Source organism: Telopea speciosissima, chromosome 11 (genome assembly GCF_018873765.1).
Source record: "Telopea speciosissima isolate NSW1024214 ecotype Mountain lineage chromosome 11, Tspe_v1, whole genome shotgun sequence".
Classification (NCBI taxonomy): Eukaryota; Viridiplantae; Streptophyta; class Magnoliopsida; order Proteales; family Proteaceae; genus Telopea; species Telopea speciosissima.
In genome coordinates, this window is record NC_057926.1 from 8919063 (window position 1) to 8936785 (window position 17723).

Consider the following 17723-nt stretch of genomic DNA (forward strand, 5'->3'; position numbering starts at 1 on the left):
TCCTCTCCGTTATGTCAGGACCAGATCCGAACTCACTAAGAGAAGGCACTCTCAGCTAGACATAAAGGAAACATAATGCTTTAAAATTACATGACTTTTCATCCAACAAAAAAATTACATGAAAGCCTTCTAGATTTACGGATCCTGTCAAAACAGAACATCACGAATAATCGACAGAATGTGTAACTTGAATAACAGAACCTTTTTTGGTAGAATAACAGAACCTGACTAGCAAGTATTTAGCAGTTATATAATATACAAAAAAATTATCATCAATCCCTCATGAAACTTAATTAACTAGTTAACAATTAATCCTACCTACAACATAATTCCAATAGAAAACATTGGAAAAAGAGAATGTAAAAATGTTCTCTCCAAGATCTTTACCTATTTTAAGAACTAATGCTTTTAAGGCCATCTGAAACTGAGAAACCGTGAACCTTGAACCAAGGTTTCCCTTCATCTTCAAATGGTTCCCATGATCCTCAAACCATCACCTCATTTGAAAGAACTAGTGCCCTGCAAAAAATGCAGTTAATTGCTTCAACAGTGCATCTCTCCTTTGCAAACCTCATACAAGAAAATGTAACTCCAATGACCCACTACCCCTTTCTCACTCTTGTAGTCCAAACATTTCTCTTACAGGCATAATTTAACCTTGGAGGGAAAAACCAAAAAAAAAAAAAAAAAAAAAACATGACAATAATGGCAGCCATTTCATTTCATCCTTCTCCGTCGATCCCTGTCTCTTTCTCTGCCTTTATCTCTATCATGATCATCCCTCTCCCTGCTTCCACTCTTCTCGCGATCCCTCCTTCCCCCTTCATTTTCAAGGTCGTGAGATTTATTTTTATCACAGGGCCTCTCACAATCCCTATCCATGTCATTATCCCTTTCCTTATCTCTAGTCAAAGACTTGCGCTGCGGACTTCGGCTATGGCTCTGGCTCTGACTCTGGCTGCGACGTCGCTTCCGTGTAGAATCACGGGAATCATCTCGCCTGTCCTTCGTCTCCAGTGATGACCTTTCTGCAATATCAAAGGTTTGATTAGATCCTTCCACCCAACCATAACTAATCATTACACCAGGGAGGGGGGAGGCTTCTGTTAACAATTTGACATGATTAAAAGCAAATCAAGTAAATCTGGATGAGATCGTAATATGCAAGACATGACAACACTACACTAGGACCCTGCAAGGAACCTGAGGAACTGTATCTCTATAACTAAAAAGATGTTGAAAACCGTCCCATTAGGGGACTGACTGAAGTAAACTTACATGCTACGACTGTTAGAATATTAAACAGATGGCAAATGTATGGAGGCCAAAGAAGCCTATGTATAATTTTGAGTTCTGGAAAACACCAAAGCAAATTCAAGCAAGTAAAACATAATTTGAGAACCAGATTCAGATCTGCCCAGTTCAACCATTGCTTTGTGAAGTCTCACAGTGGTTCACCAAAAAATATTCAAAATTATCATACAGGAAAATCACTAAAGAAAAAGGAAAATTTCCAAAGGAAGTGTTCAACCGTACATTACATACCTATCATTATAGAACCATTTGGAGCAAGTGTACAGGACAAAAAAAGCCAATTCATGCATTTTACAAATCTTAGCCACTCCACTTTTTGTTTTAACCCCTATTCAATGTAGAAATCACATCTTCTCAACAACAATCACCGAAATCACAAACTACCTAATGCTTCAGAAGATCAAATTTCAAATTGAAATGTCCTATGAGGCCATGTTTCGTCTTTTTTATACTAGCTTGAGACATACATTCTTCTTCATCCACTTTCTTTTCACAATAACGCCTTCATTATTCACAAAAATATAAAGTATTTTTTAAAAAAATAAATAAAAAGGTAGCTCTAAGTACCTACACTTTCAAGTATAAGAGCCAAACTGTCTCTTCTTTTCCTCTTTTTTTCGCCCCTTTGTTTCCAAGTAAAAATCATGTAAAAAAGAAAAATTTTCATGTAAAGTCTACACTTTTGTACTGGTTTGACCTGAAGATTTTCCATTTATGTCGTTTTTACCGTAATAACAAAGCCTTAAGTGAACTAGAAATCTTGAACCTCACCCAGATACAGGTTTCTATCCATACACCTTTTTTTCCCCTTCCTGATCAGAAACAAAACTTTTAGGAGTGAATATGTTATCGATTGATCGAGTCATCTGAGTAAAATAGGTCAGCACCCAGGTTTCCCAAAAGGGAACAGCAAATGGGCCAATTTGTGGGAACAGCTTTTGTTTCTAAGATGGACAGCAAACTGGGGTAGCTCTTACAGTTAAAGACATTTTTATCAGCTGAAAATGCATGAAGCTCCACAAGGAAGCCATTACGAACAATTTTTAGAACTGAGTCCTCAATTGCACAATATACATTAGTGTCAAAATGAACCTGGAATTGATTCAAAATACAGAATTTCTACACACCCTTATCCATAAAGTCAGAGTGTTAACTGAGAATGGAGAGATGTCTACAAGAATGCCCATGGAAAAATTATCAAAGCAATTGAAATGCCCAGAACACAAGAATCGAGGTATCTGATAAGTCTGGATTGGCAGATCCATTTGGCTGATGCTTGGTTGAAATTTCTGGAGCTCACGTAGCTAATATTAATTCACACCAGCTTTGACAGATCCTAACCAGATTCGCAAACCTTGTATGATAGAATAACTGAGCAAGAAGCAAAGTGAATGGATGAAGTGGAGAGGTACGTTCGGAGTGTTGTGTGACCGATGTATTCCTTTAAAGCTTAAAGGAAAGTTCTATAAGACTGTTGTACGATCGGCCTTGATGTATGGGGCAGAATGTTGGGAAGTTAAGAAATTTCATATTGATAAGCTTTGTGTAGTAGAGATGAGGATGTTAAGATAGATGTGTGGAAGAATAAAGAAGGATAAAGTACGGAATAAACATATAAGAGCAGACTTGGGAGTAGGCCCGATCAAAGACAAGCTCCGAGAGAGTTGTTTGAGATGGTATGGTTATACTCAACGGAGGCCTAGGGACACCCAATAAGGAGGAGTGATATGATTCTGACTGAAGGACCTAAAAGAGCTAGGGGCAGGCCTAAAATGACCATAGGAGAAGTGGTGAGGAAGGACATGCATAGTCTAGGTCTTGTACCAAGTATGACCTCGGATAGAGCCTATTGGAGGGCAAGGATCCATGTAGCAGACCCCATTTAACTGAGATTCTCCTGACGTGCTGGGTTGTGCCTCTTTCCTCTTACTATCATCATCTTTCATTTTTCTATTTATTTCCCAACTTTCATTGGTCTTTTTCCATTTTTTATTTCTCATCTCTCCTTTTTGGTTAGGACTCTGCTTTCCCCACTTTCTTTGTTTGGATCCGTGTAGCCGACCCCATTAAGTTGGGATAAGGCCGAGTTTGTTGTTGTTGTTGTTGTTGAGCAAGAAGCAAAAAACAGTGACCTATACTTTCAGCAACATGCAAAGGTATTTGACATTTTAAAATCCTCAAAAGGATTTTTTATGTGCATGCTTACGTGATGAATGCCTACTATTTCCCGAAAAATCTTCATTTGTATCTGATAATCCAAACTCTGCTTGTAACCGACTCCGGTGGATCGCCACTTTTCTCTCAATTTCCTCTGAGCTTCTGACACTCCGCTCTTCAAGTGACTCACGATATTCCATGACAGCAACCTCCAGACGCCTCAACTTTTGCCTGCAGAACATATTAACAGTCAAGCATCATTTCTACTAACATAGTGCAGCTAAATTATAGCTACTAAAGCTATTAAACCAAACAATGTTTTAAACCAGAAGATAATATAACCTCTGTTCTTCACTCATGCCACTGTCAGGATGTGACAGAATATTTACATCAGTTGCAACCTCTACTTCATCAGCCTTGCGAGGATCATCACCAGCATTTTCACTTCCAGAAGAGGAGTAGCTCAAACCCAGACCCAGAGCATTGCTCTTATCTTCATCATCACTGCCATCATCCTCACAAGCCCATTTAGAAACTAGCAAGACAGGATCAGATATGCCTTTCTTTGCAAAGAGTTTTAGTTCTGGCTCTGGAATAGGAAGGGTTGGAGCGAAAGGTGCAGAAGAACCTTTGTCTTGAGATCGCAACTTGTCATCCTCAAAATGAGTCCATCCTGAAGAGCTCACTGGTTCTGTTCCAAGGTTGTTTTCTCTATGACCAACAGTATTTATACTCCAGCCAGTGTCATCCTTGGAGTATCTATTTGAATTTGAGTGGCTTGACCCATACTTCATATCATCATCTCGTTCATAAACCCTTTGTTTCTCAGCATCTTCAAGACTAAGCAAGCGTGCAACCATCATCTCCCTACCACCAACTAGTGACAGCCCATTATGTCTGCATCGTCTTTCCAGCTCAGCAAGTGGGAGACCTAACAACTCCTTCATTGCATCTCCTTTCCCCATTGCTAATGCAGCATCTTGGTTGAGCTTACCCCCATAAGCTATATCTTCAGATCCTTTTTTACCTTCAGTTTCTGGCACATCCCCACATATTGAATGAAAAAGTAACACCCCAGAGTTACCAGGTCGAAGAAAAGTAGCCCGCAGCCCATTTACATATGCATCTGAAAAGAGAAACCAATCTGACCACACTTGAAGAACCTTCAAAACCCGTTCCTGCAGAACCCGGTGAAGAAAGTGTTTGAAAAAACAAGCAGACCGGTAAGTACAGATATAATTCCCAAGTAAGGCATACCTTAAGGGCCTCGGCGGTGATCCTTCCTGAGATGCTGCGGTACAAATCATTGAAGCTCTCCATTATGTCAGGTAAGGTAGCTTCAAATTTTGTACGGTATGCAGATGCATTCTTTACAGGAGCACTACTGTTATGAAGGACATCAGAAACGAGCATGAGTCTTGCAACCTTAGTTGGGATAGGTGTCTCTTTAAGTGTCAAGGATTCAGTAAGAACCTCAACAATCTGCGTGTGCAAGAGTAAACAATGTGAGTACCAAGATAAAATATAAATCCCGACATCATAGTTACATAGGGAAAAGTGATATGCAGCTTTTGCTATTTTCTGAAAATGATAACATAATCTCAATCAACATAGCAGTGTCAAATTGAAGTATCATGAAACAAAGATGAATATTGAATTGTATAATTTCAAAATTTATAGCTAAATAATGTGAAAATGCATTACTAATAGGAGTCAAACCAAACACCATAAACTCCAAGCTTTAATTAGAAGCCAATACCTCCCCAGCTGCATCAGCATTATCGAGGGAAAATCCCATGGCTTCTTTTATCTGGCTCCTTTCTAATGTTAAAGACCTAAGCATATCTTCAAACTCATCTCTCTGGGTGTCTGTCAATGTCCGTTCAAGTTCTACACGCTGCCAAAGTTCATTATAAACAAAACAAGTGAATCATAAAAACTATTTAAGAATTGGATACTTTTGAAACATAAGTTAAGGAGTACATAACTGAAATCCACTACCCAAATCAAACACCCACCCTGCTTCTTCCTGCAGCAAATGTAGTGCCAGACTCTTTCTCATGTTCTGGGCTCTTTGTAACCGGCAGCGGGGGTGGTATCCATCTGAATAAAGGGAAAACAACAAAAAAAAAATAGAATCACATAATACGTAAACTGACTCAAGTTTCCATCTCTGACTTATATTATTGGTATGAAAAGAACATGCACACAAGCATTACCTCCCACTTCCAGTAATCATGATGAAAGGCTCTGTTCGCCACCTCTGAAGAGTATCACCCTAAATTTGCACAACCAGAAGAAATTTGTCACCCTGCATTTGCATGGTAAAAATTATGTCCAATCAGGAACACAAGAAGATGTACCTGAGCAAACGAATACAGCCTCCAAACATAGTATGTGTGCTCCTTTGACCCTAGTTCAAATAAAAAGTTAAAAAGTGTATTCCCACGACCTCTCTCCATTATAGCTTGCTCAAAAGCACATCCTCCATCAAGAACATGCAAAGCCATTGTATCAATCACATGGTGGAGATGATCATCCTCCGGCAGAACAACCGTTATATCAGGAACATTAGGAGTAAGAACCTATGAATCAAAATCAAGCCATCAGGAACACATACAGTGACAAATCAATTCAACATATCTGATTGTCAAGGGATGAAAGTGAATAGGAAAAAGATAAAAATTAAGCTTCTAGGGATTCCTTGTCTTCACATGTATCATTACCATGTTTAAAATTAAAGAGAAAACAAGAATGAGCTTCCAAAGAGTTCCAAACCCTGATGCAAACCGCCCATCAGGACTGAATTTTCTAGCGTAACCTAGCTTATGACTGATTGGCAGAATTGATCAGCCAACCAAACAATTGAGAGATTACTTGATAATGCAGAATCGATCTCAAACCAGTAAAGTCAGCAATAGATTAATTGCAACAGGATCGTATATAGGGGCAAACCAATATTGATAACAGAATTTTATAACAATTCATTTTTTTATATTTTTTTTATTATGGGGAAATGTTCTCTGCACTGGGGGCACAGCATGCGCCCAGACATATGGAGGGTGGGCGAAATGACCACCCCAGCCCCCTGAATGGCCGAAATGACCGCCGCATCCCACCCCATAAGTCTGGGCGCAGCCTGCGCCCCCGTGCGCTCCTGGACAGAGAACAGCACCCCTTTTATTATATACATAGAAAGTAGAAATAAAAGGGATATGACCTAGAATCACTATTAGGCCTACAGGAAGAGCATCACCACCAATCCCAACTTATTGCATCACTACAATAGAGCTGGAGCTGCATCACCACTAACCCAAAGAGCAAATGACAAGTTTCTCAATCACTCATAATCGCAAGGCATGTGTTCCCCTTGCTTGTATTATAAAATTATGGTAGTGTTACAAGAATAGCAAGTCTTGGTACTAGGTAGCTTATAAAATAGCAACTCTAGAGAAACAAAAAACGATATAGAAAGAAGATCTAGTTGCTAAAACACAAAGGAGAAAACAGAAAATAGTTAACTATTAAGTAGTTATTGACTAACTACTAAGACCCATTACACACAAAAAAAAAAATGAAACTAAAGTATTATTAGATATAACAGAATATTCCAGCAATCTTCTAGATAATCTCCTCTCCACACAAATCACATAGGGCCCATGCAAATCTTCATTCAATCTTCTAGAATATCCTCCATGTAAATCTCCTCCAAATCTTCTAAAACAAACGATAAACACCAAAATTGAAATTAACTACTTAATCCTGTATAGGACTTAAATCTGTACTATTTGGGCTTATAGGATTGGCCCACTGCAATAGTAAACCCAAAAATACTAAGTTCATGGCCCATGTAACCCATTGGGCAGTCTAATAAAGCCTAACTTAAACAAAACTTAAACCATAGATTCAGTTGGATGATTTGGATCCAATACACTAAACCAAACCCAAAACAACAGGCCCATCTTCTCTTCTTGATGGAATTCTGCATCAGTTGAGCCCATTGATAAACCAAAAGACTCCATCAGGCCTATTTTCCTGTGGGGATACAAGAGAATGAAGACTAATGCAATCCAAACCAAGGAAGATAAAAAATTTACAAAAAGAAGTGGCCCCTCAATTAAAATAATAAAATAAGTTAATCACAAACTGAATTCAGAGGGGGAGAGCAAACAAAGGTTAGTTGACCTACCAGCTCAGAGCTCTGATTAGGAACAGACGTAACTGGAGGGCCCTCAGGACCAGATAAGATCACAGTACCACCCTGTCACACAATATTCCATAATAAGCTACTTCATCATGAAAATGTCTTACAAGAACATATATATCAGCACAAAACTTTATTCAGCTCTTAGATTATCAATGAATAGAAACGTAGTTATCCTAAAAAAAAAAATAAAAGGGAAACAAAACCAAATCTCTAGTATTCAAAGACAGAAGTTGGAAAGAAAAGCTAAAGTGGAAATAAACTTAGTTAACGATGAAATCATGAATCATACTAACCTCCTTACTCCTGATGGCCATATGCCCTGGCGGGGGAGCAGGAAGGGCTTGTGATGGAAGAGAGACAGACTTACCCCAGCCAATCTTCAACTCATACTCATAGACAACAACCCCTGAAGCATCAAAAAATGTTCAAAAATCCCAAATTTGTCCCTCTATTGCTCAATGATAAAATTGAACAGATAGCAGCAGCAGAGAAAAAGAGAAGGTTGACTGAGCTTTGAGAAAACTTGAATCTTTGCTGTGGGAGCATTAAGTGGCTCAAGATCCTTGTATATTCCAAGGAAGAAAGGCAAGACTTCTCGACATCTACTAAACTATTAAAACATTTATTTGACTTAAATTCTTCGAGAAATTGATTCTAGTTTGCCAATTTTTCAGTCACAAAAACACTAGCTATTCAATTAAAAAAATAATTTACATCTTGTTTCTCTTCCCACCATAGAGTAATTGACCAAGCATTGTCATCAATTTTTTTATATTTTGAGCTGTAACGATCCTCAGGCAAAGATTAGCTAAATTGTGCACTCATCTCAGAAGTTGTATGGTTATATGCCTAGTTTCAACTGTCAGAACAACAATACAGGAGTGTCTTTTACATCCAACAACTATAAAGACCCACACCTTGCATTTCATCCTTTGCAGCCTGACCATCAGTTCTATTCATGAAAGCAACAAAACCACAGTTTCTTTGCCGTCTCCTTTCCTCTTCTGTCCTAGGCCACATTATTTTCACACTAGCAATGGGCCCAAATCTTCCAAAAGTCCTCAAAAGAAAATTCTCATCAACCTAATAAGATCCAGTACCATGTCATGGGATCAGATAATTATTCCTCAAGGTTCCAAAGTGCAAAATCATTGCAAGATTCAAAGCAGAAAAGGATGATGGAGAATAATGAAAGATAACCTGAGGTGCAAGATTCCCAACATAAAGATTTGTAGTTTGAGGATCCCCTTCATCAAATGATCCAGGAAGCTTCCCACTTGGATCAAAATCATCTGGTAGCTCATCAAATCGGAAAGGTAGCTGCAATAAGAAGAGTTATCAGATCTATAAAGCTCTAAAGATGTTTACTTTCAAAAAAAGGATGCCCATGCATATTACCATGTGATAAAATCTTTACAAATGGTTAAAATTCAACTTTCACGTCTTTGTTAAAAGTAGATTTTGACATCTTCAGGGTAATTAAAAAAGTTCCACATGCCTCCTTTTTACAGCATACAATCCAGGTTAATAATTAATATAAGAGTGAAAGTAAATGTGCTCTATAGTAACAAACCAAATTCCACATGCCTCTTATAGCAGAGAATCGAAGTTAATATCAGAAACTACTTACAGCAGAGCTCTCACTATGGCGACCCTCACGCTCTTGATTGCGCCTTTCTCGCATCTCTTGCTCAAGTTTCAACTCCTCCATAAAGTGATCTATGTTCCGCGACTTTCCTTTTTCTTTCTCCTTTGGCTTTTCCTCCTCTTTCTGCAAATTAAGATGCAAGATATGAGAAGGGACATGACCTTTTTCCTCAGGGCCTTGAAGAAGAACTTGAATATAACAGGACCATAATAGAATAGACCAAGGGTCCGCAACCAAGGCTATGGAACCCACTATTTTGGAATCTATAGAAGTAGGAACTAATAGAGTTTACTACACTTTGCGTCACGGATGATACTCCCACATTCTAGTATTCTACAAAGATCACCAGAACAGTATATTGATGTACCATTCAGCCATGGGGCCTCAATATATCAATCTCACCATTCATAAAAAAAGATCCATAGTGGTTTTTACCAAAAAAAATAAAGGTTTTTATTGGTGTTATGGCTGTGGACCCTGGTTCTATTCCATCACAAAAATAAATAAATAAATAAAATCAAATAAAAAAATTTCTAGCATAGATTGATATGACAAGTAACAGTGAGCTTAGGCATACTGACCTTTTTTTCAGGTTCTTTTCCTTTGGTTGCCATAGGAGGTGGTATGAACGATGGAACATATCTGTTGGATGAATAGTTAGAATCCCATATTACAAAATTTTCATTTGAACGAGGGGATAAAAATATGTAAAATATTACACCAAATAGTGTAGTGATTCCATAAGAACAGTGCACCAAACTTCCACATAAACAGAAATATGGTTACTTGACGATATGGAAGTACTATACAACATATAAAATCAGGACCATGTCAGGATGCAAATGAATCATGAATTCTTTCTTTTGCAAACCATTATTTAATGTTTTGGAAAGGCTCCAATTGCATTCATGGCGGAGGTAGCTTGTCCCGCTCGCCGCATAATTGGGCTTTTCACAAAAGTCAAATTATGCCTCTTCAGTAAAAAATAAAACTTAAAACAAACATGAAACAACACAACTGCTAGAAGGCCCATCCCCATGTCACTTTTTTTTAAGGGACCTCCACAAGGAGGTTTCACCATAATTCTAACTTCCAAAGAAACCTTTGAAACCGAAAAATAATTCCTTAACATCAAAATGTTCAGGGCAGGACATGCAAAACATCAGAGAAAACATCATTCTAGAAAGCACAATAAATCCAATGACATCAAATTTCAATTAACTATAACTTTTTTTGTGAGGGGGTACGCTCAAAAAAATAGAAACATATCAGAAAAGAGGCAACCATCCTCTAGACACGGCCATGCATCCACTATTACACCACCAAATCTCTTTCCATCAACACCACACCACCACCACCTAACTACCCCTTCAAGAACGAAATATTGCTTCCTTATGAGTTATGAGAGAACTGCATCCAAACATCACCCCAAATACCATCAACCTATCTAACCTCCTTGTCCAGTGCAGTCAAAAATGGATTATCTAACTACTACACAAAAAAAACATCTCAACATCTCTAAACCATGTATTATCCGAAATGATAACTAAACTTAACTCAACCTTGTCTCAACTAAATGGGGTTGGTTACAGTAATACTTTTTCTCCAATCAGCTCTATTCAAACTCATACTTGTTACAAATCCTAAGTTATGCATGTCCTTCCTCGCCACTTCTCTTAAGAGTCATTTTAGGCCTACCCACTGGCACTTCTAGCTCCTTCAATCTGAATCAAATCAACCCTCCGTACTGGAGCATTCAAAGGCCTCCGTTGTATATGTCCATATCATCGCTGGTCGAATAGTTGTCCTACAAAATTTTCAGGATTACGTCTATTACACAACACTCCAAATACATTCCTATGTAACAGAGTATAGATGAAGAAAACCAGAACCAAGAATGGAGGAAGAAGAGAGAAAGAGAAGAAGATGAGGAAGAGGAGAGAACTGTCGAATATGACAGTGTCCCTCACCTTGCTTATATTTATAATAAAAGGTTACATAGGAGAGGGCAGTCCTAATCAAATTAAGACTCCACATTACAAAACAAGAAACTAGGATTTGACATAATTAGGAACTAAGACTCCAACTAGGACTAGGAAAATAGAAGATACACATATCAACCAAATCACTATTCATGTGAACAGTACTTCAACACTCCCCCTCAAGCCAGAATGTACAAATCACCTAGACCCAGCTTGGTACAACTTCGATGAAAAGCAGGTCCACACAATGCCTTAGTAAACATATCACCAAGTTGATTGGTAGTAGAGACAAACGGAGAAGCAATTAACTTCTTCATAACGGCATCCCGAACAAAGTGACAATCAACCTCAATGTACTTTGTCCTTTCATGGAATACAGGATTACTTGCAATATAGATGGCGGCTTGATTATCACAAAACATTTGCATAGGCTGAGTGATGGGAAATCCCAAATCTTGGAGCAAGGATTTTACCCACATCAATTCAGCTGTAGTATGTGTCATTGCTCGAAATTCAGCTTCAGCACTTAATCGAGCAATGGTTGACTGTTTCTTGCTTTTCCATGTGACCAAATTACCACCCACGAAGGTACAAAAGCCAATAGTAGAGCGCCTATCACCATCAGCACCTGCCCAATCAGCATCAGAAAATCCAACCAAATTAGCATCCTGATTAGGTCGATAAATAAGACCTTTACCAGGAGCACTCTTCAGATAGAGCAATACACGGCAAGCAACATCCCAATGAATTTTCTTTGGACACTGCATAGATTAACTAATAACCCCAACAGCAAAGGATAAATCCAGAGGAGCGACTATAAGATAAATGAGTTTGCCAACTATTCTTCCATATCGATGAACATCTAAAAAATCCTCACCCTCTACGGACCCAAGTTTCTGATGGGGATCCATGTGAGTATCTGCTGGTTTGGAAGCAAGCATTCCACAGTGTCAGTCAAAAGATCAAGAACATATTTCCTTTGAGATAGGCTAATACCTTTCTTGCTTCGTAAAACCTCACTACCAAGAAAATACTTGAGAACACCCAAGTCCTTCATCTGAAAGTGCTATGAAGATGTGCTTTAACTTGGGCAACACCAGAAGCATCAGTACCAGATAAAATAATGTCATCCACATACACTACCATCACCACCACTTTTAAATTCTAACGGCGAACATAAATAGAGCGGTCAAAATAACACTATGAGAATCCTACCTGAGTAAAAATGAAGCTGAATTTATCAAACCATGCTCTTGGAGATTGTTTCAACCCATAAATTGCCTTATGAAGCTTGCAGACTTTGGTAGACTCCCCCTGAGCAACATACCCAAGAGGTTGATCCATATAAACCTCCTCTTAAAGATCATCATAGAGAAAAGCATTTTTGATATCCAATTGATATAAGGGTCAATCAAAATTAATAGCCAGAGAAATAAGGATCCGAACGGAGTTCAGACGAGCAACAAGAGAAAAAGTCTCAAAATAGTCCACACCATATATTTGAGTATAGCCTTTAGTAACTAAGCGGGCTTTCAGTCACTCAACAGAACCATCTGGGTTGTATTTGATAGTATACACCCACCGACACTTAACAAGATCCTTCCCAGTAGGTAAGGAAACCAGAGTCCACGTATTTCGAGATAACAATGCATCCATCTCTATGCACATGGTAGCTTTGAAACCAAGGTGAGAGAATGCCTCAGGGTGGGTGTGAGGGATAAAGTTAGTAGACAATGCAGAAGCAAGTGGAAATAATGGGAAGGAAGATGAGAAATAGAAACATACTGCTTAATAGGATAAACAATTAAGGATTTTTGGGTACAAGCGAGAGTACCTTTATGAACAGCAATGGGTAAGTCGATGGAGCCTGCAGCATCAGAATCAGATTGAATGTCGGGCTGATCGACATCCGTTGTATCACTTGGCAAGACCAGAATAGTAGGTGTTCTAGGTAATGGAGCCATAGTTGTCAAGGCGTCGCCTTGGTCACCTAGGCAACGCCTTGTCCCCTTGATTTTTAATCCCCTCGAACGCCTTGGTTCGCCTAGGCACCCTAACAACTATGAATGGAGCAGGAGCAGGAGCCGGTACAGGTAGCGGAACAATGGTGGTTGACATAGGAGTAGTGGTGGAAGGTAAGGGCGGTGGTTGACGTCGACGAGGGTAATTGAATTGGTGAATGAATAGGAATAGTGACAGGTATGGGTGGACCTAGAGGATCTTCATTGTTCACAGTAGATGGTATAGTAGAAGAAAAATAATGGGTATTTTCAAAAAATGTGACATCTGCACTAATAAACTGCTTGTTGGAAATGGGATCAAAACATTTATATCCTTTTTGGGTATGAGAACAACCAAGAAAAAGACATTTAATAGAACGAGGAGATAGTTTATCAATGGCGGGATGAAGAATGTGAACAAGACACACACAACCAAAAACACGTGGTGGAGAAGAAAACAAAGGACTATCAGGATGAAGAAATTGAAATGGAATTTTATTTTGTAAAACAGCAGATGGCATATGATTAATAAGATAACAGGGAGTAAGAACAGCATCACACCAAAAACGTTTTGGGGACATTCATGTGAATCATAATAGATCGGGCAACTTCGAGTAAGTGCCGATTTTTACGTTCGGCCACCCCATTTTGTTGTGGAGTGTACGAGTAACTAGTTTGGAGAATACCATGTGTGAGGCAAAAATCAGAAATCTCAGTTTGAGTGTACTCCAAAGCATTATCTGAACGAAAAACTTGAATGGATGTAGCGAATTGAGTCTTTATTTCATAATAAAAAATTTTAAATATAGTAAAATATTGAGTCCAGTCTTTTAACAAATAAACCCAAGTGGAGCAAGAATAATCGTCCACGAAACTAACAAAATAAGAAAACCCTAACCTATTACCAACTCTACACATACCCCAAATGTCAGAATGAACTAAAGAAAACAATGAAGAACTTCTAGGTAAAGTGTGGGAAGGAAAAGAGGCACGATGATGTTTGCCTAGTTCACAAGCCTCACATTCAAGGTGAGATGTGGACTTGCAACTAGGGACCATTAATTGGAGTTTAGGTAAGGATGGATGTCCAAGCCGAAGATGCCATTGCATGGGGGATGGTATGGTCGTACAGTCCATCACGCTCAAGCCCTCCAACAATCTTCTTACTTGTCTGAAGGTCCTGAAAAACACAATAAGAAGGATAGAAAATTACAAAACAGTTAAGGGGCTTGATAAGTTGACTATCAGATACAAAACCTAAAGGTAATTTAGGAACATAAAGAACAGGAGAGAAGGTCACAGAAGATGTTGGAGAAACAGTTCCATAACCAGTTATCTTAGTAGAGGATCCATCAATAAGGATAACATTGGAAAGGGTTTGAACGAAAATTATGGAAGAAAATAAACTTGACTTACCAGTCATGTGACATGAAGCACCTGAATCGATAAGCCATGAAGTAGAAGAAGGGAAAAATTGCAACATTGCCTTTATAGGCTAGAGTGGTGGTAGAGGTGGAGGCAGATACAGCTTCAAGGAGTTGGAGGCGTTTGACTAGCTGGTTGTAAACATCACGAGACACAGATGAAGTACTTGAACTCTGGTTCATGTCGCTGGTGGTTTTCAAATTAGCAGTGTCAGTGATGGCAGCATTGGCTAGTTCATTCGCCCACTCAGGTTTTCCATGCTTGGCCCAACAAGTATCCACAGTATGATTTGGTTTGCCACAATGAGTGCACTGGTTGGCAAATAAGTAAATATATTGAGGTCCTGTACCTCGTCCACCAAAGCCACGGCCTCTAAATTGGCCACGACCACGTCCCCGTCCACGATTAGCAACAAATGTTAAGTTGTCCTTGGGAGTATTGTCAAGCATGGAGGAATTAGCCAGATGGTTGAGATGAGAAAAAACTTCATTGAGGGAAGGAACCTTCTCCCCTGTAAGTAATAGACTCTTCGCAGACTGGTAGTCAAGATGTACCCCAGCAAGAAATTTTGCAACATGGAACTCAACTCTTTGTTGCTTTAAATGATCCAAATCAGTAGTCAAGGGCTGGTGTATCTGCAGTTCTTCAACCATGCCCTTACAACTGGCAAAATACCCATTCAAGGTTTTATCTCTTTGTTGGAAGGTAAAAAGTTTCTCATATAGATCATACATATGGGAGATATTCCTTTCTTGAGAGAAGCTTTCACGCAAGTCATTCCAGACATCCTTAGCAAGAGTGTGACACATCACATTGGAAGAAATAGCAAGTTCAACATTGGTCCATAGCCATATCTTTTAGAATTTTCACGCATCCACTCCTCATGAGCTGTGAATGTGGTAGGACCCCTAGGATCACAATTAGGAGGATCATAGTAATATATTTCAGTTTTCCCTCAGCATGTATGTAAGCTTGTACTGCCTGGGCCCATAATAAATAATTTGAAACTCCAGATAGTTTAATGGTGATAATTTGTACTTGGACATTGTCCGATGGTGGTTTAGGATCAGCCATCAAGTCCAAAAAGTAATAGCAGCAGCAACGTAATCGGCTCTTGAACAGAACCTGGTTAGGTTTAACAGAGAAACCAAAAAAAAAAAACAGTAATATTCCAACCGGCAGTAGCAGTAGCAGTAATCATAAACAGCTCTTACTCAACTCTGATTAGGGTCTGAAATTCTGAGAAGAGTAACAGGAACCAATCGGCAGCAGGGTTTATAAACCCAGAAGTAGCAGCAGTAAATAGGGTTTTGAAAACCCAAAAGTAGCAGCAGTAAATAGGGTTTGAAAACCCAAAAAGGAAACAATAGAGAAGATGAACCGCAGGGTGAATCTGTAAGAGAAATCAGATTTCCCAGATTAATGGATCAATTAGAGATAAAATAGCACCTGATATGAAACCCTCAATGGGTTACCGCAGGAAGTTGAATCTGTAGTCTTCAATAGTAGAGAAGATCCATAGATTTGGATCAGTGTTATATGTAGAAGTCTTCAAATAACAATGGCAGCTTCAACTTAAGGATCTCCAATCCATCTCAGAACTCAGGGAGATAGTATTGGTAGAAACCAGAATCGCAAATCACTTCCAGTCTAAAGGTGATGCTCTCATACCATGTGACAGAGTATAGATGAAGAAAACCAGAACCGAGAATAGAGGAAAAAGAGAGAAAGAAAGAGAAGAAGAGGAGGAAGAGGAGAGAACGGTCGAACATGACAGTCACCCTCACCTTGTATATATTTATAATGGAAGGTTACATAGGAGAGGGCAGTCCTAATCAAATTAGGACTCCACATTACAAAAATAGGAACTAAAGAAAATAGAAACTAAGACTTGACATAATTAGAAACTAGGACTAGGAAAATAGAACATACACATATCAACTAAATCACTGTTCACGTGAACAGTACTTCTACACACCATATTCTAATTTTTTGTCTAGCATAATCCTCTATTTCTCCTGCTTTTTATGATTGAACCTAGGTACCTTCAGTTTTCACTTTGGGGTATCTCCATATCATCAATTTTCACCACCTCACTTCCAGTACTATTGTTACTAAAGTTACCCACCATATTACTCAGCTTTTTGTTCTACTTATCTTAAAAACTTTTGATTTCATGGTCGAGATCAACAATTCCAATGTTGCATTTATCTCTGCTTTTGTTTCATCAACCAAAACAATATCAGCAGCAAAAAGCATATACCAAGGGATCTGATATTGAATGTCTCTAGTCAGCTTATCTATGATTAACAAAAAAAAAAATTAGGCTTAAGGCTGATCCTTGATGTAATTCAATAGTAATTAGGAATTCACTACCCTGCCCCACCTCCCCAAAAAAAAAAAAAAAATTCTTACACTAATCACAACACCATTAAACATATCCTTAACTATGTCCACATATTTACTCGAAACATTTTTCTTCTCTAATACTTGTCAAATTAACTTTCCAGGCACTCTATCATAAGCTTTTCCAAGTCAATAAAGACCATATGGAGATCCTTCTTACATTTTCTAAATCTTTCCATTAGTCTCCTAATCATAATTATTCCGCTATAGTTATTAAAACTTTGAATATCGCACCTTTATTTTTCTTAAATCGGAACCAAAAATGCTTCTCCATTCATTTGGTATTTTCTTGTGCTCAAAATCTTATTAAACAAATTAATTAGCCAAGTTATTCCACAAATCCCTAAGCTCTTCCACACCTCTATTGGAATACCATCTAGAGCTATTGTTTTACCTATTTTCATCTTGTTTAAAGCTTCCTTTCCTTCAAACTCTCAAATTTTTCGTATATATCCAAGACATGTGGTTTCTTGATGCTTATTGCAACCTTCTAAAATACTATTACTTGTATTGTTTTCATTTAGAAAGTTGTAGAAATAGTTTTCCCATCTCTTTAATATCCTCATCATTTAATAATACTTCAC

General features: G+C 38.4%; 1 protein-coding gene across 5 annotated transcripts in view; it reads right to left on the bottom strand.

The window, feature by feature from the left end:
- Nucleotides 1-273: 273 nt before the first annotated feature.
- Nucleotides 274-17723, bottom strand: part of LOC122645843 (protein RRC1-like) — a 44290-nt gene continuing 26840 nt past the window's right edge. For 4 of the 5 annotated variants that reach the window (XM_043839236.1, XM_043839234.1, XM_043839235.1 and 1 more), the window contains 14 exons: nt 9908-9968; nt 9309-9449; nt 8879-8998; nt 8596-8761; nt 7972-8084; nt 7661-7732; nt 5835-6056; nt 5691-5749; nt 5490-5574; nt 5231-5368; nt 4729-4953; nt 3814-4649; nt 3521-3702; nt 274-1028 (listed from right to left, as the gene is read on the bottom strand). In XM_043839236.1, the coding sequence (XP_043695171.1) occupies nt 718-1028; nt 3521-3702; nt 3814-4649; nt 4729-4953; nt 5231-5368; nt 5490-5574; nt 5691-5749; nt 5835-6056; nt 7661-7732; nt 7972-8084; nt 8596-8761; nt 8879-8998; nt 9309-9449; nt 9908-9968 (2731 nt within the window). In that variant the 3' untranslated portion in view covers nt 274-717. Of the gene's footprint in view, nt 1029-3520; nt 3703-3813; nt 4650-4728; nt 4954-5230; nt 5369-5489; nt 5575-5690; nt 5750-5834; nt 6057-7660; nt 7733-7971; nt 8085-8595; nt 8762-8878; nt 8999-9308; nt 9450-9487; nt 9495-9907; nt 9969-17723 lie in introns of those variants that run through there. The other variant, XM_043839238.1, reaches the window with a different exon arrangement.